This window comes from Saccopteryx bilineata, chromosome 2 (assembly GCF_036850765.1).
Source record: "Saccopteryx bilineata isolate mSacBil1 chromosome 2, mSacBil1_pri_phased_curated, whole genome shotgun sequence".
NCBI lineage: Eukaryota > Metazoa > Chordata > Mammalia > Chiroptera > Emballonuridae > Saccopteryx > Saccopteryx bilineata.
In genome coordinates this window covers 278,862,529-278,882,374 of record NC_089491.1, presented here as the reverse complement: position 1 = coordinate 278,882,374, position 19,846 = coordinate 278,862,529, and the positions used below count along the sequence as shown (strand labels likewise).

Here is a 19,846-nt window from a genome sequence, read left to right as displayed (position 1 = left end):
AGAGAAATATCTCTTTGGCTTTTACAAAGTCTACAGCATCCATCAGTGAAAACAAAACAAAACAAAACAAAAGCCATGATTTTCAGGGCCCCTGGCGGGGTGGCTGGTGTTTGGAGTAGACGTGTGGAGTCCTGTCATCTCAAGCTGGATCTCCCCCCCTTTCCCTCGAAGGGATGGAGGTCCCCCGTGTGCCTTGAGCCCACTTCTGGAAGCTCCAGAGTGGGCGGACTTGCCGAGGCCAGGCCGTCTGTGTGTCTAGAAGGTCTGCGTCCACTCCTGCAGGAAAGATGCGTGTGGTTCTCCGGCCTCCTTCCTCTCCCGAGCGCCCAGGCCAGTTCCGCCTCCTCCTTCCTCCCGCACCTGAACTCGGGAGACAGACAGTAGGGAGAGAGGTGTGGACAGCAGGTGCTCAAAGACGGAGAGCGCCAGGCTGCCCAAGTGTAAGCTTGGCTTCTTCGCTTCTTCCCTTTGCCCACCTGGGAGAGGCGCTCCACTGTCTGTGCTCCGTGTCCTCCTCTGCCGTGGACATGACGACACCCCCTGCCCGGGGCCGTGGAGAACACTGAGCCCATGAATATGAGCAGGGCCCTGGCACCTGGTCCCTGGGCTCAGGCTGGGCGGACCTGCCTCCCCTGCCTGCTCTGGGCCCCCATTCTGAGTGCCCTGCCAGTGCCGACCAGAATGAATTAAGGAAACGGGCAGGGAGGCCTCATCTGGCTGGTTCAGCAAGAGCCACAGGCTCCTAGGACACTTTGAGACGTGCTTCTGAGACAGCTTTAGGGCAGCATGACCTACTCATCCATTCACGCATTCATCCATTCACAAACACCTATAGGGAGCCTCCTAGGGGCCGGTTCTACGGTGGGCACAGCACTCCACAGCCCTCCTCTTAGGACGGACCTCACGCATCTGCCCTGTCACACCCACAGGGCTGGGACTCCGCAGCAAGGTGTCAGCACACTCTATACACCGCACGGCAAATCAAGGGGTGCCGATCTTATAGCCATGATGACTGTCATCCTCTCCGGGTCCGTGGCACTGCCATCGGATGGTGTGCTTGATCAGAAGGATGACTTTGCCTGACCAAGAGGTAGCGCAGTGGATAAAGCATCGGACTGGGACGTGGAGGAGCCAGGTTCGAAATCTCAAGATCACCGACTTGAGTGCAGGCTCATCTGGTTTGAGTAAAGCTCACCAGCTTGAGCCCAAGGTTGCTGGGTTGAGCAAGAGGTCACTTGCTCTGCTGTAGTCCCCTGGTCAGGGCACATATGAGAAAGCAATCAATGAACAACTAAGGTGCCACAACAAAGAATTGATGCTTCTCATCTCTCTCCCTTCCTGTCTGTCTGTCCCTATCTGTCTCTCTTTCTCTCTCTGTCTCTCTGTCTCTGTCTCTGTCTCTCTCTCTCTCACACACACACACACACACAGATGACCTCGGGCACATGAGCTTTGTGGCACCATCTGACCTTTGATTTTTTTTAAGATTTTATTTATTCATTATAGAGAGGGGGGAGAGAGAGAGAGAGAGAGAGAGAAGGGGGGAGGAGCAGGAAGCATCAACTCCCATATGTGCCTTGACCAGGCAAGCCCAGGGTTTTGAACCGGCAACCTCAGCATTTCCAGGTTGACTCTTTATCCACTGCGCCACCACAGGTCAGGCAACCTTTGATTTTTGAGGGCAGACTTCTCCCCGGACAACATCATAAAGGCGGGTTGGGTGACCCCTTTTCTACTGGAAAAGGCAAGGACAAGGGGCAGAGGCTCTCCACTCAGCACAGGTTTTTCTAGCTAGAAAAGGCCACAGGGGCTGCCCAGGAGAACGCACCCTCTCTGCCTTCCCCCAGGGACCAGTCAGGGTGAGCGAGCTCAGGGCAACAGCAAAGTGACCCAAGCGCGGCCAGGTGGGATGTCTCTCTGCAAGGCCTCTCCCCCGGCTCCGCGTCTTGCTCCGCCCAGTCTCTGCAGCGGCTGCCACCACTGAAGTTTATAGGTATCATTACCTATGAAAAATCCGCTCCATCTGAAGACAGTTGGGGTTGGGGATGGGTGGCAGATTGCAATTTAATGATCAGATTAAAATATGCGAAAGCAAACAAATAAATAAATATCGTGCCGGCAGCCTGGAGCCCTACAATTCATGCTGCGGGTGCCCGGGGCTGGGGCTCCGGAGGCCGGCTCGTAATTCACCCCGTGGGCAGGTTTAGTAGCCTGTTATGGTGTGACCACGGGAGAACAGCTCTCCCAGAAAGATTTATGCCCCGCGGGCCAGGGGGCCAGGGGAGGACAGAGAGAGGTGGGGACTCTCAGGTCTGGGTGCTCACGGTGGGGAGGCAGGCGGCGGCCACAGCCCTCCTCTGCCCCCGCCTCGCGTGGCTGACGGTCACATGCCATGCTGTCACATGGGGCTGTGTTCCTATGCCTACATGTTACCAGCCAGGGGTGTCACGGAGGGTGAGTGTGAATTACTGGCCGGGTTATTCCTACATTTCGGCACCAAGCGGCTACTCACAGGTACCCGTTGGGAGATAAATGACAAGGCCCTTCCTCCACCAGTGTCCACACTCCACACCCAGACACATCAGCTGGACACCTGCCCACAGGTGCTGCAGGCTGAGGATCCCCTAGGGAGAGAGGCAGACCCCTGGACGGCGCCGGCAGAAGCTCCTGAAATAGAACACATACTCAGGAGACCGCCAAGTCCTGACCAGGCCAGACTAGAGGGTCTGGCCTGCTCTCCCTGCCCCCCGTGACTTTTCTGACCACCTCTCCTGACATTCTCGTCCAGTTCTCTGTCCCTTTCAGCCACCCTTGGCAACTCCTTGGTCCTCCCAGGTGTGCTCCAGCCACAGGGCCTTTACAGGGGCTGCTTCTCTGCCTGGAACCCTGTTCTCAGGTCCTTGGGGTCACAGTGCTCCTCCTGTAACACCCTTTCAGCCGCCCCTGGGCTGCCGACGTCACTCACGGGAGCGCCTCAGTCCCCCTTTCTGTCCGGACCACCACTCGGCCCCGTCCAACACCCCTCCTTAACCTTCTGTCTTTTGTTTCTGTCTGTTTCCCCCTCCACTGGGATAGAGCCCCCCTGAGAACAGGGACTTGGGGCCCTGTCGGAGCTCTCGTTTGCAGACTGGGGTCCGGCACGTGTCCATTCAGCATTTGTCGAATGAGAGAAGAAGTATGTACGTCGTTGCAAAAACTATGTGTTCAAACCAAATGCCAGCTGGGGAGAGGCCCGTTAGACACTCTAGTTTTTATCCCCAAAATTATTTGAATTCTGGAAATAAATCACAGACCTAGTGTTCAGAAACGAGATCAGCAGAGCGGCTCAACAACACGGCAAGGTCACCGTGGACGTTAGTCTTCACACCTGCCGGGCGCTGTGTTGTTGACCGTTTTCTCTCTTCTACTCTCTCCCCCTCCCCCGCCTCGTTCTGACCTCTTCTTGCCCCTGTGCCAGGGACCTCACTTTGGGGAGAAAGACGTGACGTGACCCTAATGTCTCGCCTGCACGGCCTCGCTCTGCCCCCTCTGGTGTTTCTTCCTCCCTCCCCCTGCGTTCCTTCCCGTGTTTTCCTCCCGTTTCCTCCCCCTCCACCCCTCTTCCCTGCCCTTGAGTCTCCCCCTCTCCCCTTGTCTGTCTCTCTCCCTCCTTGTTGCCCCAGCACCTGAGGGTGTGCAGGTAGCCCGGTGTTCCCCTCTGGGTGCGGGAGAGCTCCGGCCCCTTAGCCAACAGCTACATGCGGACGGACACCAGGTACTTAGGAACAACTCAAGGCTGGGCCGAGACACAGCGAGGACTTGGGAGGAACAGGTGGCCCTGTAGGAGAGATGCTTACCTGCCCGGGGGATGCGTGTGTGAGGGGACCATCTTTCTCGGGGGGCTGGTGTCATAGCACTGTGACCTGAGTCTGCAACAGGAAGCAGAAAGGGACGCTCCTGGGATTCCTGGGCTGTTAGGAAGAGGGCCCAGGCTCAGCCAGGTGTTTAATCTGAGCCTGTAGGGAAGAGGATGCTGGAGTAAGGAGGGTCCTTCCGAATTCAGGACGTCCATTTCCTACCGTCCTAACGTGGTTTCTGCACCTCTGCAGAGTAACCACATTTACACTAGTTTTTTTTTTTCTTTTTGTATTTTCCTGAAGTGCAAAGCAGGGAGGCAGTCAGACAGACTTCTGCATGCACTCGACCGGGATCCACCTGGAATGCCCACCAGGGGGTGATGCTCTGCCCATCTGGGCCATTGCTCTGCTGCAACTGGAGCCATTATAGTGCCTGAGGTGGAGGCCATGGAGCCATCCTCAGCACCTGGGCCAACTTTGCTCCAATGGAGCCTCAGCTGCGGGAGGAGAAGAGAGAGACAGACAGAGAGAGAGAGAGAGAGAGAGAGAAGAGGAGGAAGGGTGGAAATGCGGATGGGTGCTTCTCCTGTGTGCCCTGGCCGGAAATCAAACCCGGGACCTCCACATGCCGAACGACACTCTACCGCTGAGCCAACCAGTCAGGGCCTATACCCATATTTTTTTTAAGAAAGCAATTGCTAACTGAGCTCACTGTTCCCGTTTCCTCTCTCTTCCCAGCACTCGGGTGTCGAGAAGTGTTGGTTGGATCAGACAGGACTGAGCCCCTGTGTGACGGAGGTGGGAGTGAAACCGCGTCCCGGCTTGGGGAGGCTCTGAGTTGACCTTCTCACCATTGCTGGGTGTTCCTGGGTTTCCCATCGCTCTATCCCGAGGGGTCAGTTGCTGTGGGTCAGCGTGCTCATTCTCAGCCACGTCCATTCCCATCACCCAGCCCCATTAATCCCTCCCTGGCTCAGGGCTTTGTGAATGAGAGTCGTGATCTTAAATCCTTGCCTGAGCTTGTGGGGTCATGAATTCGGTCGTCGCCGTCAGCAAAAACCTAGAGTTTTTTTATTTTTTTATTTTTTTTATTGTGGTTGTTGTTGTTTGTTCAATCATTTGTCTTACTAGAAACATCTTCCAATTGCTGGCCCCACTGGAGCAAACTGAAGGTCCTTCCGAAGGTGGCTCACAACTCACAGATGGCTGCTTATCCATGGCTGTGTGATGACCAAACACCATCCTCAGCCAGCCAGGGACAGGGGACTCCAGGGGCTCACGGACAGGCTCTTCACAAGAGCAGAGGGATGGAACCGGGGAGGCCCCCTTGAGCAATTTTAAACTTGGCTGGTTCTGCCACAAAGGAGTTGGGGAACAGGAGGAGAGAACTCTCAGACAACCCCCAGAGATGGCGGGAAGGAAAGTTTCTGCTGCTGATACAGAAGAAGAAGGACTTCCCTTTGCTGCCCCCCACCCCCAAGGCAGAGGGAATGCAAGGCTCTGTGGGCAGAAGGCCGGGCCCTCCAGCACCGGCAATAGCCTGTGGTCAGTGTGGACTCTCAGAGGAGACAGTCACAGAAGCCATGGGGGTCCCGGGACACGTGTCTGGGGGTCAGGAATGCAGGGCTTGAGAGGAAGTGGAAACTGAGATCAGTCCTAAGTATGAATGTGAGTGCCCAGGGTAAGACCGTGGCCGGGAGGGGGCCCGTTGTGCATTTCTGAACTTTGCACAAAGACTCAGATATTTCAAAGGTTATTCTGGGAGTGAGAAGCAGGATGCAGAGATTGGGGTGCTTTCCCCTGGGACTCGGAGGCACAGAGCAACGTAGACTGGCAAGTTTTTCCTCTGTGCGGGTGGATATCTGTCACGGGCATCGTGAAGCCGGGGAGAGAGACATCCCTCTTCCGGTTCCCGTGCTCGCCGCCTCCCTCTCTTCCTCCCCAGACCGTGGCCTCTCCGCTGAGGCTGTCCACAGCAACAGTCGTGTGGCGCCGTGAGTGGGGTCTGGGAACGTCATCTCTCCAGAAGCCTGGGCTTTGCCTGTGCTTTCTAAATTCTGTGACTTCTTAGAAAACACGGGGCGCTGGCGAGAGGCAGGGTTGGGTTAGCTGAACCCTGGAAGGGCCGCCATAGCCGCCCCCACTCGGACAGAAGGGGCACCCCTGCTGCTGTGGAAGGAAGACCCTCCTCCGCCTCCAGGGACGGAGCAAGACCCTCTGGCTGGGACGGAGCGCAGCAGGGGTCGGGAAGGGGACGCTGAGGACTGGCGTTTCTTTAAACTTGAACTCAGAAGGGGGAGGAGGATTTTGTTTTAAAATTCGATTTCTCTCTGGACACTCAATCATGGGAGATTTCATTCAAATGTCCCAGAGCATTTGGGGCTTGTATGACCAGCAGGACGAGCCACACTGGACGGTGGCTGGGCATCGGGGCACAGAGTGAATTCTGGCTTAGGGCACGGTGTGACTTAGACATGAACAAATGGTCCCTACCAATCAATCCCCAGGGGCGTCCAGGATCTTGAGCTGACCTTCCGTGTGGGTCCCGAGAGGATGTACAAGGACAGCAGTTGTCCTTTGTGACTACTCCCCCCCCACCTCATATGGCCCAGAGTGGCCTCGATGTTTGGCCATGGCCCAACGCCAGGGCCGCGTCTCACTGCCCAGGGGCTGTGATCCTGCCGGCCCCTCTGTCTGCACCACCGTAGCATCCAAGGGAGCTGGGAGAGCAGAGCCCCGAGTGGAGCCTGCTCGCTGCGCCAGGCCTCCGGGTCAGACACCGGGTCAGGACACCCTCCCGGGCCCACGTAAGGAGTGGTCTCCGAAGAACTGAGCTCCCTGCCATCCCCACGCTGGATGTGTCCAGAGGGGAGGCTGGACTCTGGGTGACAAACGGTGGTGGGAACATTATTGCTTCCTGTCTTCTTGTAGCTGCAGGGGAGGCCGAGGAGGACAGCACTTCATGAGGAGGGAAACAGGTCAGATCTTGTGATATTTTACACCTTTAAAAATCGACTCTCCCAAGTGACTAACCAGCAATACACCCATGGGACTGACCGCCCGAAGGTGGGACCAGGTTGCCTTCACGGACTACGGCACCCACTTCCACCCACTGACCACCGGGTGCTGAGCTCTGTGTTTAGACAGGGTCCACATTTGGAGCACTTAGGGACAAGGGAGGGGTGCTTCTCATCCACTGGCACAGAGGAGGATACTTTGCTTTCTCTCCCTGGAGGGACAGAGCTGGGGCAGTCCGTCCTGGCTCCTATTGTCACACCCCTGTCTGGACCTTCCCCACCAAAGCACAAGGAAGCCCACCCTGGGATGCTGACTGGTCGTGGTTTACTGGGTGTGTCCAATGCAGTGAAGTAACCATGTGGGCTTGTCTTTGGCTCCCAATTCTTTTGGTCACTAAGTGTGATGGATGGCCAACTATCTACCAAGTTATTGTGTAGCACTTGTGCCAGGAAGGGGCTGCCTAGCCCAGGACCACCCCCTCACCTCACCACCCCCAGGTATTTAGGGACATGAGCAGAAGGGAAGTGTCAGTCAAGGTTTCCAATGAGAGGTGGAACCTTCACACCTGTTCCCTTCTGCGGGCCCGGTGGGAGGATCATACATTTCTGGGGGGTGGGGGGACACAAATGGGAGGAGCCGGGTCCCTGAATCACCACCTGGAGCTGAGGCACCCAGACCAGGAGTGTCTGTCTCAGGCTGTTCCATGAGGCAGACTGGTTCTGCATTTGACACATTGTATCTTTTGGTATTTACTCTAATAGTTTAGTATCACTCTGATGAATAAGGTGGGGGGGGTGAGTTAGGTCCTCAAATCTCCAGGAAGCTGAGGGGGGAGGTGGCCAGAAGTGCCCTGCACACGGAACCTCCCATGTGTGTCCTGATGTTCCCATCTGAAGAGGGGGTGCGAGGCCTCTGTTTTTACCTGGAAAATGTTCTCTGAATCAACACTAGCAGATAGACTTATACTTCCGAGGCTGTGGAGCCAGCCTCCTGCCTGGCCCTTCACAAAAAATGATCATTTGGTTCCCACTGATTCTTTATTACTTTGCTCCGTTTCCTACTGATTGGAATCAAATTGTGATCAGAGTGAGGGGGGAGTGACCAGTACACTGAACACATACTTACCTCACTGGGGGCTGCCTACACTGGGGTTACGTGTGAAAACGAGGACACTAGGCATGTGATGGCCCAGGGGACAGCAAGTGGAACGCAGGACGAGATGCTCCGCCCACTGCCTGCCTGGCTGAGGTGCTGTTCGAGCCAGAACACAGACACCCAATTCCAACAGACTGTGGCCCCAGAGGTCGGGGGCCTGGCGAGTGAGGACCCTGCAGGGGTGGGAGCTTCCGTGGGAAGCAAACACAACACCGGGAGGTGTGGCAGCCTGGTGCACGGACACCACCTGCTTCCGAGAGCTGAGCACTCCTGACCTACGTCCCTTCTCTGGAAAACATCTCTCGGGTCCCACGGTTTCCCTAGGACCAGACCACGGACTCAGAGAAGGGGAATGGGATCTCGGGGCGACAGTGGAAGCACGCATTTAAGAGTTGTTATGGAGCGCCCCCCGGGGCTGCATCCGGCTGGCGCCTGGCGGAGGGCGGTCCCGCCACCCACAAAGGGGAAAGATAGGGGTGCTCTGCCTCCGCAGCCCCGCTTGGATTTGCCCATCCACCATCCTTCCTCCCTTCCTCCCTCCCTCCTCCCCTCCCTCCTTCCTGGCTGAGGTCGGAGCTCTCTGAGGTCACAGGCCCCATACCACTGTCCCTAGACTTTAAGATGATGGGGACAGTTTAGATAGACCATCTTCTGCCGGAACCCGGCCCTCATTCAGGGCGAGGGTGGGAGGGAGGCAAGTCACCAGCATGTCAGAGAAACAAAAAGTCGACACCGCACACACACGTCACGCATTTTTTTTTTTGCAACAAAAGAAACTATTTATTTGGAATATGCATGACCAGTACAAATTAGGAGACTGTAAAACCTACACCGTGTTAGTATATCATCAGAGCACACAAAACTTCGGGTGGAATCAAAGGGAACAGAAGCCGCTTGTGCACTCACAGAAGCAGAAAAAGCTTAAACTCTCAAAAACCAAAACAGAGCAGAGCTTCGCAGGTTTATACTCTGGATAATAAGAACGGGGGTGGGGGGGCAGGAGGGGTGGGGGGGTTCAAACCAACAACCGAAGGAGGGCGCGTCAAAATAAATGGTTCAGCGCCAAGAGGAAAAGAAGAAATAAGCGAGGAAAGGGGAGACAACATCGCGTGTTTTATTGATTTTAACAAAAGGGAGAGGGAAAAAAAAAGGTTACAATAAAATAAAATAAAATAATAAGGTTCCAGAAAGCTTTGAGCTAAAGGGATGGAAACCACAAAGGTGATGTGAAAAGCTTCTCATCCTGCGGCTGTGACTCAAAAAAAAAAAAAAAAAAAAAGAAGACAAGAGGGCGGCTGTTTGGGTAGAAATACTCGTGTCTCTGCCCAACTCTTGGGTCTTTGACCCCAAAATGGGGACCCCTCCCCCAGGCCCACAGACAGCGGCCATTGCCAGCCTTGCCCCTGGGGCTCTTCGGCGGGCGAGGAAAGCCCTCTCAGGCTGGAAGAGGCCTCTCGGAATGTTGTTACGAATCGGGACAGGAGAAAAGCCAGCCTTCTGCGGGCACAGTCGCGACCGACAGGGCGAAACCCTTTTTCTTCCCTCCAAGTTTGCAGAAGGTTCTAGGGGGCTGAGGCCTCGAATTTTTTAAAGGCCAAAGGTGGAAAAGGCCCGAGGAGCCCCTGACAGTCTGCTCTGCTTAGAGGCGGAAGGTGTGCCGCTCCCTCCGAATGCAGGTGAGCAAAGAGACACCCCCCACCCCTGCCTGAGCTTTGTGATGTCAGCGCCATTCTGAGGGGACAAAAGAGAAGCAGCAAGAAACAGCAACGGCACTGGGGGGGGACGGCAGTGGGGATGGGAGGTTTTTCACATCACCTTGTATATACATATGTAAGGAATAAAAACAATATCATTCTGACTGTGAAAAAGAAAAAAAGCCCCCCTCCCCAATAAACAAACCCAAAATAACACAAAACAGAACATCATTTGTTGTTGTTGTTGTTATATTTTCAAGAGCAGGATGAAAACAAAAGAAAAGAATTCTCTTCTGGGTCTCAAAAAGTTAAGAAACATAATAATAACGTGTTAGGTTGTACCTCTAGGATGCTCACTATCCCGACCTTTTTTTTTTTCTTTTTTTTTTTCTCTTTTAGTTTACAAAATGAATTACGGTCACGTTTAAACATCATGAGACAGGAAATGGGTGTGCACAACTCGACACTTTGTCTAGCATTCTTGAACTAATTCACAAATGCAAGAGAAATAAAAGAAACATGGTGGTGGGGGGGGCAGGATGGCCAATGTAGGTAGGTGGGTCGATGGGCGTGAGAACAAAGGCAGGGACAATGGGCGTGGTCACGGGACACAGAGGGCCATTCCCGTCCTGTTTTGCGTGCTATGAGGGTCATCTTTTTAAAATTCTTTTTATTATAAACACTATTAAATTCAGACCGCCTTTTTGGTTTGGTTTTTTTTTTTTTCCTTTTTTTTCCTCTCCTTTATCTGAATATACAAGAACATTCATTATCAAATGTTCGTCGTCATCGGTACTACAAAGAACGAGACACACTTCGCAAGAAACAATGGAAAATGTTAATAAAGCTGAGAGAATCGTTGAGTAATCTCTTTTTTTTTGTTTGATTTTTTTAAAAGCTTTTTTTTTAAATTGGAAGTTTCTGTAGTTTTATCTTTTCATTTTTTATTTTTTTGGTATCGAAGTCAGGTTTTTCTGGGCAGAAAAATAAAAACTCAGAAGGAAAAGGAGGGAGAAGGGTGGGCAAAGGAAAAGGAGAGGAAAACGACCGCCCGCCAAGCAGAATAAAAACCGCGTCCAAGGAGGCGTCCCTGGGCCGGAGCTCGGGGCGGGCGGGCGTCCTTCCAGGCCAGGGAGCTGGAGATGAGAAAGGGGCGGCGGCGAGGAGTTACAGGTGGGCAGACCTGTGGGGGCGCTGCGGCCAGGGGAAACGCCACGCTCCCTTGTCCATCGCACAAGTCCTGGCCCCGTCGGGGGCGGCGGGATGGACCTACCAGGGGCTCACGGGGCGCAGTCCTACCACAGGCCGGCTCTGTCCACCCCCACCCTCTGCTGACTGTGCTATCACGGTCCGACTGATGCGAGAGACCGCAGGGCCACCACGCAGGATGTGAACACGGCTGTGGAGGGAGCCGTGTGGGGGAGGCACAGAGAGGGATGTGTGTGTGACGGGGACCATCAGCTCTGCTCTGCTCTTTTCACTGGCCTGGCCTGAAATGGCAGCCATGCAACCCTGCATCCGAAAGTCAGGTATCCCCGAGCAGGTGATCAGCACCTCCCCGCGTGGAGGCGGGCCTCCCCTGGGCTAACCGCTCCCGGACTGTCTCGTGATGGCCCTGCTCGGACTCCTCGGTGTGGAGCCCAGCCGAGCAGGCAGCTTCCTGTGCTCTGAGTCAGCAGACCCTGGAATCTCGCCACATGCCTGCTGTTTGTATTTCCTTCAACGGCACACACCCTCCGGCACGGTGCCACGCGGGACATCCGTGACCTGGTTAGGGGGCCAGCCTCGCCCCGCTGGGCCTCACACCTTCCCACAAGCCGCTCCAGGAGGGTCCACGTGACAGGGGACAAGGTACCCACAAGGCCACAGATTAGATTCGACCATAGACGAAGAGAACCGGGCCTAATTTTCCTAGTTGGGGTGCTTATCTCCGTTCTAAGAAGTCAAACAGACCAAAGCAAGCAAACCAAAAAACCCTACAACCGTAATCCTTCCCTCTGTCACCATGGTGACGATGTCAGGGCACTGATGTGAACCAGGAGTCAGAACGGGAGAGCCATGGTCACACATGACATAAACCAGTTTATCTCACAGGGGCTGAGCTCAAGACAGGGTCATGCTTACAGACCGGTTACGAAGGAGGTCAACACCTTCCGTCTCTCACAAGCCCTTGGTGAGCCCGGAAGTACTGTCCCCATTTTACAGACAGGAAAAACGGGGTACCAAGAGATCTGACCACCTCCCATGCAACAGGTGACAGAGCCACCCTCTTTAGTGCTGGCCCCATTGGCCACGGAGAACGTGAGCTCAGGTGACACTGGAGAATGGCTCTCCGGGACACACTCATCCCCCTTAGGGCTTCCCCGAGCACAGAAATCACAGTGACGATCTCACTTGAGGACATCACCTCCCCGTCCCCACCCCGTGCAGGTCCTCAAACAAGCGAGCGAACCGTGCGCCCGAGCCAGGATCTCACACAACCGTCTCCTCCAGAACAACACCGAGCTGGGGAACGCCGGGTCGTTCACGCGACGTCCCTAGTACACACGCCAGAACAGCACAGACCCGAATCCGCAGCGGATGCTGTAAGAACGTGCCCTGAACTCCAGCCGGTGTGAGCAGGAAGGGTTGACCCGGGAAACCTGTCCTTGTTCTGTGGGTGTTGTTCTGGTGTGCGCATGCCGGGACGCACCTTGGGCATTACCGCTTCTCCGTGTCCGTGACCGTCACTGGGAGTTGCTGATTCTCTCTCCTGGGCTCACAGGGCATAATGCACAGTTACTAATGTGGGTATTTGTAGGTGGCATTTGACTAACCTTGGGGCGGTGCCTATAGATGTGTGTGTGTGCACGTGCGTGTGTGGGTATCGACAAAGGGTTTCAGGATGAGAACCATCCCCTCCTCTGTGGCACACCTGTCACCATGCCTGACCCACACCTGGCTCTGAGGGGGCTTTGGCCTCTGCGGTCTGTGCCTGACACCAGGCGCTGTTACTAGGATGAGAAGACAGAAACGCGGCCTCTCTCTCCCTGAGCGCCCCCTGCTGCCGACTTCCTGCCCGGAGCCAACCTGGTGGAGTGGAGCACAGAAAACGGGGCGCCTCTCGGAGCCCTGGGGTGGCGGTCCCCGGGGAAGACCGGGGCTGAGGGGAAGGCAGGGAGGGAGAGCGAGGTGACCAGACCTGTCCCCAGCAAGGGCAGAGCAAGAGGAGGCGGGCGGCCCGGGTGCGGGCGGAGTGGCGAGTTCCTGCGAGAGGTAGAGAGGCTGAGGAGAGGTGGGGGGCTGCCTGGGGGGGGAGGCTCCATGAGGTACACGTGGCTCCTCGGACCACCAGCGTGGAAACGTACAAACGCTTTTATTATTTTCTTCGCACTTTTTTTTTTCCCTCTTTCAATTCCTCTAATTGTTGAAAATATCCTTCGGTGATGTGTGGAGGGCAGGGACCCAGGGCGTGAAAGACGGAGGGCCAGGGCAGGGACGGTGACGGGCCGCAGGCGGGCAGCTGGAGGCAGGGCGGGGTGGCTTCTACCCAGAAAAAAAAGGGGGACAGAGTATAAAGACGTGTCCAGATTGGCTGAAGTGGCGTCCCACAGAAGAGAAGGGGAGGAGACGCATGGTGTCTGCTGACTGCTTCGACCTCCAGCCTGACCGCTTCAGCCTGGGAGCCGCCCTCCCCCCCACCCCCGGCCCCGCCCGGCTGGGCGCGGGTCAGCCGGGGTGCGCGTGCCGGGAGGTCAGTTGGAGGTATCAGAGTGAACACTGCCAGGGCCTTCTGTGGGGGACGTCACTGATGAGGGAGTAGTAGCATCCTGCCAACCTCCATTAGCCTGGAAGGGAAGAAGGGAGACAGGTCAGTCCTCTGCGGGCAGCAGGGATGGGGGCGCGTACACAGTGACCACACGGATGTGCGTGTGTGGACAGTCATCGCGCCTGCAAACGGGGACACGCATCAGTGGGCTGCTCTTGCGGTTAGTGACACTCACCCCCACACATCCCCAGATGACGGTGGGGCCTTCCGTGCGCCCCTGGACACAGTGTTCACGCCTCCCCCTCTGCCAGCCGGTGACCCCCCATGCTCTGGTAGAAGGGACAGCTGCCCGCAGGCGGAGGGTCCCGAGTCCCAGCGCTGAGACTCCGTCTATAACTAGCTGTTGACTCTGACCAGGAACTTCCACCCCTTTGGCCTCGGGTCCCCTTGAGAGAAGCAATAAGCTTCCGAAGGTCCCTTCCAGCTTGGGGTGCTCCCTGTGTCACGGATTCCAGGTGCCTGCTCTGTGCGGGGTTTTGTTCTAGCTGTTTCTGCACGTAATGAGGGTGGTGGGACACCGTTCCTGTCCTCAGAAGGGGACAGACAGCACACGAGTGAGCTGTAATTCTAGGCACAGCCTAATCAACGCTACTGGCTACTGACTGGCTGTTCGAAGGTCCCACGAGGACAAGGCCCCATCCTGGTGGAGCATGCACGGGGCTCACAGATTTCGTCATAATGCTCATGGGACACCAGGTCATTTAGCCTCGATGGCACCATTACAATGACAACGAGGCTGCCCTGAAGAAAGCTGTTGGTGAGAATATGAGCTCGTGTCGCCCATACGGACCAGAAGGTTCTCGAGACTTCTTTGTGAGTCACCTCTGAGCTGGAAGAACTCAGACAGGAGACATCCAGTCCGGGTCCTGACCAAGTCCCATTTCCTGGGACCAGTGCGCCCAGAGGGCAAGGAACCCTTACAGACGGCGGGCATGGGGGCCAGCCCCTAACTCTGCACGCTGGCCCACTGACCGAGAGAATGCGAAGCCTTCTACTAAAAATAAACACGTGAAACCGATCTCTTCACCTGCCTGCTCTTCACGCCCCTCCGTAAACACTCAGACACACGGATACACCTCACAGGGGGTGCCCACGTGGGTCTCACGTGAACCCGGTCACGCGGAGGTGACCGACCGTCCCAGTTGGCCCAGGACGCCCTCAGTGTCAATACCAAATGTCCCCTATTCCTGTAAACTTCTGAGCCCCGGGCACACTGGGAGGCCACGGTCACCCCGCCCCCGGACAGCCCAGCCGTGCCCCTCACCCCGACTTCTTGCTGAATTCAGGACCTGCAGCCTGTGGGTTTGAAGTCAGGTGGACACAAGCACATGCACGAGGCGTGCGTCTAACACGGGGACAGCAGACTTCTCCCTCCAGAGGTGTCCATGCCTCGGAATACTGTACACGGCCAATGCTGCTAAGAAACCGGCCCGCCTCCCATGAGTGGCCTGGGCGGACTCTCCCTACCCTCCTGTGTCTTGGCACTGGAGGCTGCTGCTCTGGGAACGCGCTGACCGGGCTTGCTGCTGCCTCCCCAGGGGACCAATCCCTTCCCTCCTGCCCTGCGGTGATGTTCGGTGGGCAACCGGTCTCCTCAACTAGCGTTTTGTTGTCCGCCTGCACCCCACCTCCCCGTCCATGCTGTGCAGCAAGCTCCCCTTTAGAAAGGACACGTTCTCTGTCAAAATGCTGACGTCGGACCCGCACTGAGGGACCCCGGGTGGGAAGGGGGTTCCGTGAAACCACGTGCGCGCTCGTTAACCGTGAGAACGTCCCCGAGGGCAGCACCCCTGGCCACAGGTGCTTGTTCCGCGCGAGCAGAAGCGAGGTTCATCCGACACTGACCTCCGGCAGCACGGACAGGGAGCAGAGGACACGAGGTCAGGACACAATGCCACAGCCTCCGAGATCAGAAACCTGGGCTTTCAGAGCACAGATCCGAGGTATGTGGGGCACAAGGTCTTAGCTCTGCACGTGTCTAGTTACTGGGCCCTACCTAAGGGCTTTGGGGCACAAGGGAGAGACTGGTGGGAGCCACGCTGTGCCAGACTGCACATGACGGGGAGGGCCCCAGGACGGCGGAGAGGAAGACGGGTACCTGGCGGCCGGGAACCTGCACGGTTTCCCCTGACAAAGCAAACGCCAGGGCACGAGGTGTAGCCCCGGTCCTCGCTCCGTTGCCACCGGCCCTGAGTGGGCACCGGGGCCCCTGTCCGGCCCTCACCGTGGTACGCCCAGCACCGCTGTGAGCCCGGGCAGCAGCGGCCAGGCTGAGATCTGGCCCATCCTCCGCCGCCTCCTCTGAGGCCGCCTCCTCTGAGCTCGCCTCCGCAGCGCACAGTTGATGCAGAGACTTCATCACCTGATGTGACAACCTGAGCGAGCTGGCACTGAGAAACTCTCGTCTGCAGCCCAGAAACATGCTGAGGTTCCCACAAGTGGCCGACGTCAGCACCGGGGAGTGCGGTCAGCACACGGTCAGGTGCCAGCGGCAGAGGTCCTCGCGTGGCGGAGGGCGATGTGCTCCATACTCCGTCACCAGGCGCCGTAAGGGCCGGCCGGGCAGGAAACAAAGCCGTGCGGAGGCATCTCTCTCGGGGGGCTGAGCACCCTCCCCGCCTGTGCCTCCATCCACCTCGCCCGCTTGGCTTGGCCACGACCAGCCTCCCCATCCCTCGTCGGGGTTTCCCTCCCGACAACCCACACAGCCAGTGAACTGGGCTTGTCTCCCAACACAATGCAGGGTCCGGGCCTGAGCCCGTCAGCACAACGGTCCACTGACCTATGCCCACAGGTCAACACAAACTCTCCTATTACAAATCACCTCCACGCTCCTGTGCCAGGTGCTCCCATCCACCGGGTCCCCAGCCATGAGCCAGACACAGCACCATCCCCACCAGCGCCTGGCACCCCTGACCCCTGAAGGGTACATGAAGGTTGGCTCCAAGGTCGACAGTGATGTTGGCACATCCTGGGCATCACCCTTCCCTAGTGTGTCAGTTGTGAACGCCCAGCATCTACGCTGCCACACAAGACCAGTGGGGTGCAGGCGCCCCTTCTCGAGGATGCTGCTCGTCCAGGACACAAGGCTGTGCACGGTCCCAGCTTTGGGGCCGCTGCTGTCTTTGCTGTTACAAGTGAAAACACGGCTGTTACATGTAACATTTTCACATCCCACTGGCCGGGGACTCCACAGCCTCAATGGGTGCACAGGAGTTAAAACCTAAGACCTGTAAGAACTGAACTTTTTGGAGGCAAAGGAAAATAAGCTTCATTTGGCATTAGCTAAGTTGAGGTGTCTTAGTGCAGAAAACTTTTTATCCTTGAATAAACGTTCTCTTCACGCAAACCCACAAAACAAAAACACCCGCCCACAAAACAAAAACACACCGTGTGCAAACACACACAATTTATCACATCCTCACAGAGCGGACACCTGTGCAGAAAACACGGCACCTTGGAGATGACTGTGCACGCGCACACATGGTGCGGGAGAGCGGCTGTGTGTGAAGACAATTATAGTTACGCACAGAGTCAAAGCTGCATAACCTGAGCAAAAGGTATTTTTCTACTTTCAGTGTATGTTACCTGACTGGTTGACTCTATCCAGACCCAAGTGCTTCATTCTATTTTTATAACCGTTGATTTTGCTTTGCTTTGTTGAAAGGCAACACTGATGTGGGGCTCACATGGAGACCACACACACACCTTCACGTGACCAGGTCCACGTGGGACGCCATGCCACTCAGGGTGGACGCCACGGGGCCATGCATCATTACGTGGGACGCAGGAGCCCCCCCCCCGCACTGACCATCCCAGAGACGGCAATCACCCACTGATTACCAGGCCCACAGTGACGTGCGCCAGGGAAAGAAAGAGAGAGAAAGAGAGAGAGCGAGAGAGACCCGGAGCCAAGTACACTCCCGGAGACTGGCACGTTCAAGTACAGCAAGGACACTCGTAGCAATTTACGTGCCACCATGGAGACAGACCCACAAAGGCTCTGCTGGCAGCCTCTCATTTGGAAGCCTATTATTTGTGGGAGGCACAGGCTGTAATCACAACAGAAGCGTTCAAAACCCTCATCTTCCGTGACGCACCAAGTCTATTTCAGAGCCCTAATTGCTATGTCACCGGAGAGTGTGCTGCTTAATGCACCCAAGTGCCATTTTGTGTCTGCGGGGTCGTTGCAGCCAACAGAGGGTGGGGGGACATGGCGGCGGGGGGCTGGAGTGGGGTGCAGCATGGGGCACAGCCTCTGCGGTGCCTGGTGTTTCCAGGGGAGGATACTCGTGCTTGGAGAAGTCTGTTTGCAGACAAAATGAGAGCAAGGACCTGAAAATCACCTGTGTGGCAAGCATGTGGGGCGCACCTGACACCACCCACAGCATGCTGGGTATGCGGGGTGGGGGCGTGGGGGGGGTACTGTGCATTATTCTGCACCTGACACCATCCACAGCATGTTGGGTATGCGGGGTGGGGACGTGGGGGGCATTGCATTATTCTGGGACTCTCGTCCACTTGGGAAGTAGGCAGGCTTCTTAAATTGTCACTGTTTTCCTTTTAGGGTGTCCCCAAAATGTGTGCGGTGGGCTCAGGCATCGGGAGGAGAAGGGCAGGGGCGGGGGGATGGTAGCCTGTCAGAATTTGGTGATGCAGGAGACAGCAACACTTACGGGTGGTCAAGGAGACAGAGAGGAGGCTGACATGGCGTCCAAGATGCAGACAACACCTCGTCCAGCCAAGAGTCTGAGGAACCTATTTAAGCAGATGTGGCTCTAGCTCTCCAGTCTGGCTGGGGTGGGCCATTGCCCTGTCCGACAAGTCAGAATGCCGAGGGTGAGGCTAGGTCCAGGGTAAACCTCCCAGGGGGATGTCTGACTCAGTGATGGGTAGATGCTTTCAGAACACGCTTCGGTTCTATGTGACAGCCCTGGTTTTCCAGTAGACTACAGATACAAGAAAATGTATTCTACGTTCAGGTCACAGGTTGATTCTTTTTTTTTTAAGATCAATACTAGTATCATGGACAGATCTGCCATTGGATCTCCTGGGATAACAGTCTGGCTTTCATGCCCAAAGACTTTCCGCAGAAATGAACAGAATGAGATGGGGTTGGGGGAGGGGGAAGTGCCCTCCGCGGGAGCTCCTGCCATTCGGAAATAGAGCTTTCTCTGTTTCCCCCATTGTTCCTAAGCGTGGAGTGGGGTAAGAGCCTCACTGTGGAAGAGCGCCAGAAACCGTACAAAAAGGACAGACGTGTCGAGAACACGTTTACAAGACTGATCAATGTATGAAAGAGAAAACTTCACTAGGAATCTAGGAGATACACAGGAAAGTCAAACGTGAGATGCCGTTCTGTAATTTTATGAGGGGCAAATCTGGAAAAACGGCTACGTTGCCATCACTGAGCTTGTGAGGAGACGGGATGATCGTGAACGGCTGGTGGGAACAACATAGGAAGAGATGCTTCCAGAGAAAAGTTCACAATTTGTCACAAAGGGTTAGACTCATCCGTACCCTTTGATCCTCCAAACTCCCTTTCCAGAAACGCATTCAAGGAAAAGAACAGAACGTGTGCACTTAATTTTCAGCAAGACGGTGTTCACCGCAGTATTACTAATAACTAACAATAAACCAGAAAGCAGCGTCGATGTCGCCCCGGCAGAGATCGATCAAACAAGTTACGGACCTTCCTGATAACAGGCTTCTCATGTAGTTATTAAAGTTACATTTGAGAAGACTGTTTAATGATATGGAAAACATCCGTAATGTATTTTTAGCAAAATAAGTGGGTTACCCAAATGACATGTTTGATATGATCACAACTTTTCCACACCCACAAGACACCCACCCACCCACACACACAATGCACATTCACACACACACACACACACACACCCCGGAGGCTGCTGAGGAAAGAGTTAGCAGTCCTTTTCTCTCAGGTGACATTCCTGTGTCCCCTAAATGTTCCCCATTAAATATTAATCTGTGATCAGATAGAAAAGGGAATGTAACATTGAAACAAAGGGCTCAAAGGCAAGTCCACATCTAATGTCAGCCTTTGTCTGAGTGTCTGGATGCCGTGGCCACCCTCTCCCCCCCAGAGCTCACAAGACAGGAGACCAGTGCCATCGCTGGTTCCATCGGCTGTGGGAGGGGTGAGGGCGAGGGTGTTGGGACACCTGCCTGGGGGGGGGGAGGAAGAGTTGGCAGGGATTTTAGAACTTTCTCCAGAATACAAGGACACGCCGAGAGTGTTAAATAGTTCCCTGCCAGGGTGCCCAATGGTTACTGGTAACCCCGAGTGAGCACCGACTGAATGAACGAATAAT

General features: G+C 55.6%; 1 protein-coding gene across 4 annotated transcripts in view; it reads right to left on the bottom strand.

Moving 5' to 3' along the window:
* Positions 1-8,807: 8,807 nt before the first annotated feature.
* The window catches only part of PBX1 (PBX homeobox 1), a 240,496-nt gene continuing 229,457 nt past the window's right edge, over positions 8,808-19,846 (bottom strand). For all 4 annotated transcript variants that reach the window (XM_066261022.1, XM_066261021.1, XM_066261023.1 and 1 more), the window contains one exon: positions 8,808-13,530. In XM_066261022.1, coding sequence (XP_066117119.1) covers positions 13,438-13,530 — 93 coding nt within the window. In that variant the 3' untranslated portion in view covers positions 8,808-13,437. The remainder of the gene's footprint in view (positions 13,531-19,846) is intronic.